Source organism: Lonchura striata, chromosome 8, assembly GCF_050655825.1.
Source record: "Lonchura striata isolate lonStrDom1 chromosome 8, ASM5065582v1, whole genome shotgun sequence".
NCBI lineage: Eukaryota > Metazoa > Chordata > Aves > Passeriformes > Estrildidae > Lonchura > Lonchura striata.
The window spans coordinates 19,810,549-19,823,033 of NC_140710.1; the positions used below are offsets into that span (position 1 = coordinate 19,810,549).

A 12,485-nucleotide genomic window follows, 5' to 3' on the forward strand; every position below is an offset into this window, starting at 1 on the left:
AGCAATACTGGAAAGTATCTCCACCTTTACTTAGGAATAAAGGTTAACAAAATTAAGGCACTATTAACAATTGAATATAATTATTCATTTGGGGGGAAAAACCTCACAACTTCTCATTTCTTTCAAAGCACTCTACAGAAATAGTAAAAAAGTAAATAAAAATGCCAGGAAAAAACCTCTTATTAATTGGACTGCAAAGAAGAATCAAATATAATTTTGACTACTGGGAGCACCAACAGATCTTTGTGAATCATCATATATTTAAATAATACCTCTTTTACTTATATTTTTTTCAGGTGACCAGAAGAGCAGAGGTGCCAATATCTGACATGAATAATTTCAGGTACAGGAGAGCTCACAGCTCACAAAAAAACATGGCTATCTTCCTCTTGTTTGATGTCGAGATTGAAAACCAGGACAGTTCCATGGTATAAATTCCCTGAGCAAAGCCTCACCACTGTAATTTCATTTCAGATTCACCTTCTGTAAATTGCTCCATGACTCTGTTTCTATAATTTTTATCAAATGAAGATTTGATACACAAACTTTAACAAGAGAAAGTAGCTTTAGAATTGCCTTGTGTAGTGTGGTGAGCATGATCTAGGGAGCCAGGAACTCCTGAGCTGTACTCTTGGCCATGCCAAGAAGATCCTGATCTCCACATTATTTGCACCAAGTACAACTCATCAGAACTGAGAAGAAAGGGCAGCTTTAAATTATCTTCCCACTCCTACCACACTTGCAGCTACAAGAGCTGATTGGTCTGGCAAATTAAAGCAGACTCCTGGTTACTCTTTATGTGCCCAGGGAGATAAAAGAAGGAAGAACTGTGGCCAGAGGGACAAGTGTTTGCTTTCCCTTTAAGAAGAAATATTCAAATGTGAATATTTCATATTCACGTGAACTTGTCCCTTCTGAAATCCCTCTCTCCTGTTACAATTCAGCATCATTGTCTTTAAAATGAAGAAAATATCTGCTTGTTTCATTATGTTGATGAGAAAGAGAATTAGTACATTACACTTTCAAACCAATCTAAGGATTCATAGAAGTCATCATTATCAGAAAGAAATGGACATTTCAGAAGAAATTACAAATTGAAATAGATCTCCATATTCCAAACTATATTCTACCATGTGACCAAAACATTGGTTTAACTGTTCCTGAATCACTTTAAAATCCTTTTACATGGGTTTTTATTACTCCACTCCTGTGACTGCTCAGTCTTACTATGATCAACAGCTTTGCTTAAAAAGAAGACAGATAGTTTTCAGAAGGCAGATGCTTTTTGCTCAATTGTCCTTTGATTTTATTTCTACCCTTGCACATATAAACTGATCAGTCATGAGATTTGATAAACATTATAAAAGGACGTAACATATTCATTCAAAACTATATTCCACATTAATAAGAGCACTTCAAAGTACATTTAAATAATAACATGTCATTTTAGGTGGAGAATATCCTCTTTGTGAAGTATATGGGCTCTATGTATCTGCCTCATATAATGTAAGCAATGATTTGATTTCATCAGTGGTATCTTTTATATAACCGAAGAGTTAACAGTATCTACACTTTTCAAAACCTGCAGCATTTTAGACTTAATCATGGCAAAGTAATATGGAATTTTTCTCTCCGTCTTCAGCAAATTAAGATTCAGTCCTAACCCAGTGAAGTCAATGAAACATGTTTGACCTATAACTAGTAGAGTGGAAGGGCCTCATGTGCAACAATGATACATTTATACGTGTGTCAAGGTATAAAAGCACATTTTCTGGCTTGTGCAGCTCTGGAAATGCAACTCAATACAGCCTGTCTCTAAGAAGTGTGCCACTGGCACCCAAAGAAGAAATGCAATGACAAGCTTCTGGGACACCATAAACAGCCACAAAAGGGAAGTAAAGGAAGAACCACATGGATAAAACAATACTTTTTGAAATAGTCACAGAATAGCATTGAAATTGTAGTATATATTTGGAAATTATAAAAATGTCTGCAAGTGATTTGTTTATCTTCTCTAAAGAAGTCCACACAAACTACGTTTATCTACAAGGAAAATAAAAAGTATTCAGTGAATATACCTCTCTAAAATCTGTCATTCCACCCTAACAGTGGTAACCAATTTCATACTGTTAAATGCTTCCTCAGCCGAACAACATGAATCAAACACTCTGCTATGCAATTTTTATTGGAACCCAAGCAAAAGACACTACCTATGTTAAAAAATATCAAATATCTTAATAGGGAAGTGGAGCAACATTTTGGATAGAACTACCATGTTGTTAGCCAGATTTAAGTTTAATATGCTGTTAGGAGTTTGTTTCAGTAACATATAGACACACAGATTCCTTTGTAGTAAGCATTATCAACCTATTCTGAAACTGGAAGCATTTATTCCAGCAGTCACTTTGACCAACTGACAATTAAAATATAATTCTGTGCCTGTCAGTATTATAACTGTTTTGCAAGTCTCAGTAGTATGGCTTTTCTCAAGGTAAGCTGAATGGCTGTGCTGAATGGTGCCAACCACATGACTAATAAAATTGTATCAGTGGATTACAAGTAGTTTTTCAGAGGCCATAAACTAAACAAAAATGTAGATTGGGGAAAAAAAGGATGGAAAAATATCTGTGCCAAGTATATTAGTATTAAAAAAGAAAGTAGTGAATAAGCTGATATTTATGCTAAGAGGCCTAGTTCAAAAAATCAGAAATTTATGAATGAGAACTAGAAAACATACAAAAAAGCACAAGTATGTGGACAGATCTATTGCATCATGCATAATCACACAGTAAATACTTTTGGGTATTGTGCTTCACTCATTTCTGTTAAAGAAAGTGAAACTTTCCTTATATGCAAAATATGATCACAAATACAAGAGTATATTTTGGTTGCACTGATATGCAGGCATGCAGAATAAAATAACAGGGATGGATGAGAAGAGGGGAATGACAGTTTCCATGCTGGAGTCAGATTACTGCCAAGCAGGTGAAGACCTTCTACTTTAAGAGCACAGTATCAGAGGGGTATTACAAAAATTCTCAAACTTACAAGCTAGGACATGTGGCCACTATGCCAAAACCATATGCAAGTAGTTTTGAAATCACTTTGTAGTCCCCACTGACACAAGGAGCACAAGTGAAAATACGTAGTAGCCTAAATGTTCTACAAGATAAACTTTATTCTTAGCAGCCCTTCCTTTCCCAAGACTTTTTTTCTGAAAAAACAGCAAGTCTCATATTTCACACCAGCTGATAAACAGAGAATATGTTTTGTATTGAGCTCCAGGGGTCCTGCTGCAAAGAGTTAAATATAGATGCAAAATCTTCCAGGTGTATTTCCTGAGGCACAATCTGTTCAGATGGAGGAATGCATCTCTACACCCCTAGCTGATGTAAAGATGCACTTTAGAAATATGATTTACTCACAGAATGATTTTACCAACTCGACCTGATGAAGGCTGTTCCCTGCTTTTAATATGACACAACAGGACTAGTGAAGGACCAGTCAGGTAAATGAAGACTAAATATACAAACATGAGGGACAGATTTCATAGCTTTAGTCACCTGCTGTGAAGCTGGCAACTCAAACTTACCCTGCCATTAACATTATATAGTTAAAACTAGATAAGCACATACCCCTTATTTTTCTGGAGCTACACAACCAAAAGGTCACCTTTATTAGATGACCAGAGACAGGGATATGATCCACTCAGTTTCTCCTCAACACACGTTGAGGAAAGTTTCTTTACATTTTGGATACCAAAAACCCAGGCCCTGCTATTAGTTCACAGAAGCTGGGCAGAGAAATCTATCATAGTTGCTCTACTAATCAAGGAAAGATAGTAAGTAGACTCTTGAATATATAGGAAAAAGGATCTAGAATTTCAAAATAAATAAGAGGTTAAACTCAGCAAGGGATTTCAGCTAAGAGACATCAGGTAACACATACTTCAGATGTGATGCAATTTTCTTCCTCTTGCTTTTCTTTCTTCTCTGGTAAGACCACCAATAGTTACTAAACAGGCATTCTTGTAATGAATATTGCATATGACTATTTTCTTACAAATGAAAGGAAGAATGAAACCTGCTGCTTTTTGATGGGACAAAATGTTTCCATTATGACCTCATGCTTTCTTTACCAGAGTGATTATATTACACTACCAGATCATCATGCAATTCTAATTAAAGAGATGAACTGTTTTCTTCATCAGATGAATTTTAGAAACAGAGGATCAGCAGTCTGCAAAGTCTATTTGAACTGGGAAATAACCCAAATATTCTGAAGGAAACCTTAATTTTGAAACCAATTATTCTGCTATCTATATTCAAAAAACCTAACTTCTCATCCAAAATGTAGATTTTATCAATTTTTTTCTTTACATTTCCAAATAAAAACAATTAATAATCTAAATCCTCAACCACAGAACAGTCATCATCTCAATTTTTCCATTTCCTAAAAACTATGGTAAATCATGTATAAGCTAGAGGAAAAGATGAGGATGGCCTCTTCTACCATAGAGTCCTTATATTGTTCATAAAAGTGATAAAAGCAAGGAGATAAAAGGAGATAAGAACATTATCTTCAGTCTCCAAATATATCCTCTTTCAAAAGGAGAATAATGCTCTTAGTGTTCTTTATTATGTTACTCCCTTATATAAAAAGTTTATATATCTGTGTAAAGAAAAAGAGATCTAGGAAGATCACAGTTTTTAATATCAGCTAAATTAGCTAACTGCAGTTCTAAAGGTAACAATAAACATAAGATTAAACATAAAAATAATCACCTTTCTGCATTTTTCAGAAAACTAGTCTTTCTGACCAGTCAAACACCCCAAAGAACACTAAATTAACATATTCTGAAAGGATGCTTGAAGCTTCCAAGTCAAGATATTTTGGGGCTATTTGCACTTTTAAAATTAATTTACCAAATTAATTTCATTAAATGAAAACATTTCATGTCTCCAAATAATCCATTAGTTTGGGATAGATCCAAAATAAATGAAGCTGATTTCCTTTGGAGAGGCATTTCTTCAGCAGAAGTCAGACCATGTGATTCACTAGGTTACAAAATAATCTTCCAAGAGGAGATTTGAAAGCCTGATAGCTGATTCCTTTGAAAAGACCTGTAGATGCTCCAGAAAATATACTGCCCAACATCAAGGATGATGAAGACTGGCTAGGTCTGTCACTGCTCTAATTTCTGTGAGCTGGCAAAGCATATGTGATTGAACTGGAAAGGAATTTAATAAATTTCCATTTATAGTAAAAAGGGGTTTGAAAACAGGATAGAGGCCAGATTGTTCACAAGGTATTTATAAGAAATGCATAGGTGTGTATCTTTAAGAAAAGCAGTGTTGATAGTTTTAAAATATAATTTCAAACCCATATGGGATCCTTAAAACCAAGTCATACATTCAGTGTGAAAAAACCCAGATTCCTGAACTTTTAGGCAACACCTTTTTGTGTAGTGCCAACCGCTGAGGTCATCACAAGACACAGAGATTTATGGCTATCCACAAGCAAGAACAAGGAAGGCTGATGCACACTTCAATTAAAACATGTCTTGAAGATGGAAATAAATGACAATAAATAACAGCGTAAAGTTTATGGATATACACTATTAATCTACTACTCTCCTGTTTTCAGTCTGAATGACACTTAGTTCTGATGAACAAATCCCAGGGGAATAGAAGCATTTGGGATAGGGAAGGTTCTGACATGCATCTATCCCAACAGCTCAGCCTGAACTGCTCACACAGAGTCCACAATCCTGGCCAGCAGCCAAGTGAAACACATTCTGCAGAGCCTGAACACAAAAGGTAGAGGTTGCCCAGTTAAATAAGTCTTGTTTACACATATAACACAGTCACTTGGGTCAAGAAAGGGACTGACTGAATTAAAATAGAAATATAAAGACCCAATCAGGTCCAAAGCTTACATCTTGAAATCCTCAGATCACCCATTATAAGAAAGGAGAAGTGAGGATGCAGGAGTTGAGGAGTTGACCTTGCTGAGGGAAAAGAATCTCATGGGGGAACAGGACAGCACAGCTGGGTAAGTCTGCAGACAAGAGTAGAATTTAAGATCTGTCCTCCTTTTCTAGGCTGATGAGTTGTATGTTTTTATTCACAGCCTGCTATTTTTGTGAATCCCACTATGACACGTTTGATTCTTCCTGAACTTTGTTTAGGGTAAACTTGGCATTTGATTAAGGCATGAAGAGATCCTGTAAGTAAAAAGTAGGCATTGAAATCCTCTCTGTTGGACCAACTAAACTGCAGTTTGAGTGTGATGCAAAAGAAAAAGAAAATGCAACAAGAAAAAGGAAATCTCAATGAAGCACTTAAGGTATAATTAATAAAGACAATTTGATTAAAAATCAGTGTCCAGTAAATTTATATATGAGAGCACAGTGAAGGTTGTAAGGCCTTGAGAAAAAAACTCAAACATTTTAAAAAGCAAATATTTCATTTCTGATGTTGCAGTGATGTGACATGCATTCTCAAGCTCATTTAATGGAAATTCACCACAATATATTTCATCATTTCTCTGATTCTGTGAATGGTAATTATTTTTAGTCTAGTGAAGTCTTAGATCCTTCCCAAAACAAACACATAGGCAATTCCACCAGCTGAACTGGAAAGAGGGCATATGGTGGAAAGAAATAGAAAATGAATGATTTAAATCAGCACTGCTATTGAAAGAAATGCCCCCAAACCTAAAATGCTGGATCTTTTATTTGCTCCTTTGGAGAAAGAAACATTGCCTAGAGCAATAAGGATTGCATTTAGCTAAACAAAGTACTCATGCCCTTAAACCAGTATCTTTTTACCTAAATCCTTCTCTCTAGATGCTTCTTTAATGGTCTAACAATATCCAACTTTTCAGACAGAATGCCTTCCTAGGCTGTGAGCTTGCCAGGACACTACAAAAGTGTGCAATTTCAAGACAAATCCTATTCATCTTCCTAAATGCAACTTCACAAACCTAATTTTCTATTTTACTGATGAAAAGTCAACCACTTCCTTTGGGTTTTGTAATCATTGCTGGAAACACACATTAATAGGCTCTGAAATAACATAATTTATCTTTAAGCCAAGTATCAGTTTCATATTCTGGATGCAATAATTCAAAGGCTCAGAGACATAATGCCAAAAGGGACTATTAGACCACCTTGGCTAACTCTCGCATACTTGCAGACTTCAAAACTTCCTACAGTCACTCTGTAACTGAGTCAACTAAAGTATGAATAACATTTCCCCAAACTTTCAGAAAGGTCTCTATCCTTGGCTTTAAGATATCTAGAGATCCATCATTTTGGTAATTTGTTCTTTCTTTCCTACAAGTTTTAGTAGATATTTTCCTAACTGAAATTATCTTTCTTCTCCCTCCACCCCATTTATCTATGTTTCCTTTTTGCCCTGGATCTTTGCATATGGTAAGTAAGCCACATATGTGATGATGCAGTCTATGTTTCAAGTGACAGCATGCAGAAGTAATACTGCATCTGAATTCTTACTTCTTTATTTGCAAACCAACGCATGCATTGTACTATTTTAGGAAAACTTTTCCCCTTTAACAATTAGAATATTTTTTAGCTAGTGCCCAACAAATACTTTAAGATTCTGCTGGTTTAATCCAGACTCTGAAGACACATCCTGCCTAGCCTTTTGCCCAGTTTTCCCTCTTCCTACCACAAGAGTTTCTGTGAAAACATTGAAGATCAAACCATGAAACCAATCAAGCTGAACAATAATCTTTCCATGTTGCCTTTCAGCATGATTAGTATCCCAGATGGGGACAATCTGCTGCAGATGAAAGGTTCTTCTGTTACCACATGCATGCAGACTGTTATTGCAGTGTACTACTGAGTTCATCATGTTTGCCCTGCAGTTATTTCTTTGGCTTGCATGTGTGTAACATTGCATTCAGTTGTGTTCCCATCACTGCTTACTGCTCTGCAGTATCGTGGCTCTGACAAATTTTAATGCCATCCATTTTACACACATTTCTGTATTTCTAGCAAAATTACTAAGAAACTCTACTAAAAATTTAATTTGGTGACAGCTCATTGTTGATAGTAATTTCAGAAATAAGGCACCCATATTCAACTCTCTTTGTCAAATACATTACCATACAATACCTTTCTCTAAAAAATTGAAATATCATATATGGACAGGTCAGAAGCTTTGCAACAGTCTAAGTCTATAAATTCTATCAATATCACTAATCAAAGTTGTAATCTCCTCAAAACATGTAATCAAGCATTCTAAAACAATTAATTTCCTTATTAACTAGCTGCAAATGTATTTTTATCTTTTAACATCTTATTTAGTTTTGCAATTACAGTTTACAAAAATCTATACTATCTTCTATAAATTCTTTCAGTAGCAAAATAAAACTTGTTTCATTTATTTCTTTAAAATAAATTATCTTTGTGATTTGACAGGCTGCTTCTCAAAAGATAACAAAGTAGCCTGCCTCAACAAGCTGGTTTTTTTATTATTTAGCAGACTATTCTATAATTCTATAAATTCAGTCTGCCATTTATTCTATTTCATATTTATCACATTGATAGCATTGCTGATGCGATTATTTTAGCTCACTATTATACATTGAAGAGATCTATTGACTTCACTGGGAATATTTATGCAAAGTGACATAAACTCATGGAACACAGCAAGGAAATTGTGTCTTAGGTCAGAAAGCTAAGTAAAATAATCCAATCACCACGCTCAGCAAAAAAAGAAATAAATAGAAACAGCAGTTCTCCATTTTATTAATCATTGAGTGCTCTTCAATTTGTTTTCAAATTAATTTTATGTTACACTACAAATTACAATCCTTGATTTTACATTTTTCTCTGTAGGTACTATCACAAACTCTGTGTGTTACCAAGAAGGAAAAATAGGCCTTTGAAAAACACATTAAAAACCACTAAACCCAAGAGGAACCAAATAGAAGTAAATCCCAGGAAAATCCCCAAGTAAAATTTAAATTTTCTTTGAAACTTAATTATGAAAAAGTATTTAGATCTTGTTATCTTTTTTGTCTTTGAATAAATTACCAGCTATATGTTTTCACTCTGTTCTGGTTTGGAATATGGAGATCCAGATATGCAGGCACATGGACAGGTCCTCTGGGAGCCTCCTGAACAGCCCAGACTCCACACACTGTAATGCAGTGTAAGGTCCTCTGCCTGTGTGTAGGTGACTTGACACATCTTGAACTACACCTCAGTTGGAATGGAGGTGGGAGGAAGTCCCTCTGAAAGAAGTTCTGCACCCTATGGGTCTTTGTCCCCTGCTGACATAATTTTCAGTCAGAATAAATAGTAACAACAAATAAAATTACCATGTATTTAGGAAAAAATCAGTCCCAAAACAAGCTCAAAGGAGACATCTAAGAACAATTCAGCAAGCTTTGAATGCTGATCTCTTGAGCAATCAGTAGTAATAACCAGTCAGATAACACATGATGTGCATGCAAGCTGTCCAGAGCCAAGTTCAGTTATGACTTGTTATGTTTTGGAAAAGCTTTGCCCTTTACACTGTTCAATGAAGTACTTAGAATGTGTACAGCCATACATACAAGTGTTCAGAGGTCTAATCTGAGGACCTATCTTGACCTGGGTGAATTACTCAGTTTGTGTCTGTGAGAACTGTCTACAGTGACTAATGGTTTCTCAAAATATCTTTCATGTTTCTGGGAAAAATTCCTACTCTGTTTTGTCCTTATTGGTTTACCTCCTATGAGTGGAACTGGCTGAAACACTTTTATGTGCACGTGCATTTGTGCATGCAGCATGCATTAAAACACTTTTAACAGGAGAACTTTTTAACAGGGCACTTTTAACAGGAGAACTTTACAATTGTGGGGTACTCAAAGCTCCCACATATTTCAAATGTGGCATTTGCTGAAATCCAGCATCAGTAAAATTATAAACCTACACAGGAAGAATAAATATGCATAAGTAGACAAACTCATACAGCCATAATTTTTTAAAAAGAATTACAGTTTAACTTCACTAAGAATGCTGATTATTCAAATACAACCAGGGTGATAGGTTCCTTCAAATGCTTAACATAAATGACTGGACAGCAAAAATGAATGCACTCCTGCAACCTGCTTTCCTCACCTCTAGAACAATAAATGCCATTTAGCTGGAAGCATTCCTTGGGTAACTTTTCTCCAGCACAACCACTAATGTGCAATAAATCCAGTAATACATGACTGATTACTCACCTCATCAACTCGAGGATCTTGAGCCTGAGCAGCATTGGGCACTGGGGAGTCACAGTCTGGGCTATAATGCTCACAATAGTCAAATGCAGCTCTGGGATCAGCTATAATCAACAGCTGCTGGATCTCACCCTGCAGGAAAGCATATGCAGATTAAATAACAAAACCAAAGGTAGTCTACAGTTCATCAGGAGTACAGAGTTCTCATTCAGAAACCAGGCACATAATACTTAGATATTTCCATCTGTGGTTATAAATAACATATCCACTTAATTTCTGCTGCTATAATGGAAAGCAACTATTGTTCACATGACAAAACAATGCAAATTAATACCACATGGACTAGGTGCAAAAATCTGGCTTAAAATCATGTCTGGTTTTGAAAGGAGAGAGTGAGAAGGTGTAAGTTCTGATCTGTGATTTTCATGCTGTTTGTTTACTTCTACACTGGGAATCAGTCTAAATTCCTAAGATTTAATTCAGGGCACTTCCTATTACCAGCATGCAGCTCAGCATGCAAGTGATCAACAGTATAATTATGAGTTTGCATCACATATGCAGTCTCAAAGGAGACGATAAAAATAAAATGAAATAAAATAAAATAAAATAAAATAAAATAAAATAATAAAATAAAACAAAATAAAATAAAATAAAATAGTCTGTACCAGAGACAGTTATTTAAATAAAATATAATTAAGTGAGCACTGTGTAAATACACACTATAAATTGTGTTGGAAAAAATGTAACTGCTAAAAAATGTTGATTTTGCATTTATTTCCATATATTATGCATAAAAACAACATCACAGAAAGAGACCCACTATTCTGGATAATAAAAATGGCTCTGCTGAGATCCCCTACAGAGGTCTTGTATGTTTATCATTTTCCACAGAAAGCTGTCTGCTATCCACTGTTTCTTAACATAGTGGTACTATTTAAGAAGTATTAGGTTAATTTCTGCCAACATTTCCACTATAAATTTTCTCATCTAGGAGCTTCTTGTGCTCACATAAAAATAAAATTTTTGGAAATTGGCACATGTTCTTGGTCAAAACCCATTAAATCAATCTCTCACTATTTCCCCACAAGGGGGTGATTTTTAAGATTTATATACTTCTAGCAGGATTTTTTTTCCTTTTACCCAAAATAGGGACAAATGAATACCTTTGTTAGTATACCTGTGTCTGTTTTGTCTTTAAAGACAAGATATCATAAGTGATGAAAATCTATGGGTGGGAAAACTCATAATTCTCTCAGCATTTCCAGAATCACTTTACATCTATCATAACAGTAACCCTTAACAAATTAAGAAAACTGGAAATAGTAAGTAATAATTGTAATAATAGTAAATAATAATTGCAACATTCCTTCCTTTGAAAATGAAAAAACAGAGACATAAGCAAAATTTCCTCAAACTGAAAAAAAAAATCAAGCAATAATCTGCAATTTTACTAGTTTCACAGTTTTTTTACTAATTTTTCAGTCATAAAGTAGGAAATAATTTCATAGTACATAATGGCTGTATTATGTGGCTGCTTTTTAGAGTACTCTAAGCCCACTTCACTTTTATAGACTCACATGTGTCTCAGATTAATTTAGATTTAGAATATTTTTTTCTAAGCTACCAGAAATACTACAAATGCAGCAGTTTGTTTCTCTGTTAGCAGTTCTGGGCTGTCTCCTTTATTTTCCTTGATTCATTAATGTTTCCTGATTTGGACATCTCACAAAACCTACTACACACAGAGAAGAATTCTGCCCTTTGATTTCTTCTATGACTCCCTCAAGAGCTGGAGTGATTTGAGAGGTTTTGTACAGTCACTGTCAACCTGAGCTATGTATCCCCAATCTCCAGCAAAGTGTTCCCAAAGTGCTCTGCCCTTTCTCCTTCATCAACCACATTAAAACCAAGTGAGGCAGAGGAAAAAATGAGTGAGGATAAGCAACTCTAAGACAAAAGAGGTAAGTGACCCTTTTGAGCAATCTAGAGGTGGGTGTGCAGAACCTCCGTCCTCACCCTGCTGAGTTCAAGTCATGGTCTTGCTCTTTGGCCCTGAGCATTCCTGGCTGTCTGAGGTGCCTGGACAGATCTCCGTGTCTGCCGAGTGCCAGCCAGCGGGAGCCCTGCCCAAACGGCTCCTGAAACTACTGTTTAGTCAGAGAGCCTAAGAGAACACAGGCCCAGGAATACAGCCAGTACTCTGGAGCTTTGTGCTGGTCTTGAATGCCATGGAATTTTGGCAC

General features: G+C 35.6%; 1 protein-coding gene across 5 annotated transcripts in view; it reads right to left on the reverse strand.

The window, feature by feature from the left end:
* COL11A1 (collagen type XI alpha 1 chain) overlaps positions 1 to 12,485 on the reverse strand; it is a 128,921-nt gene that overhangs the window by 87,532 nt on the left and 28,904 nt on the right. For all 5 annotated transcript variants that reach the window (XM_085585874.1, XM_085585872.1, XM_085585875.1 and 2 more), the window contains exon 5: positions 10,246 to 10,374. In XM_085585874.1, coding sequence (XP_085442000.1) covers positions 10,246 to 10,374 — 129 coding nt within the window. The remainder of the gene's footprint in view (positions 1 to 10,245; positions 10,375 to 12,485) is intronic.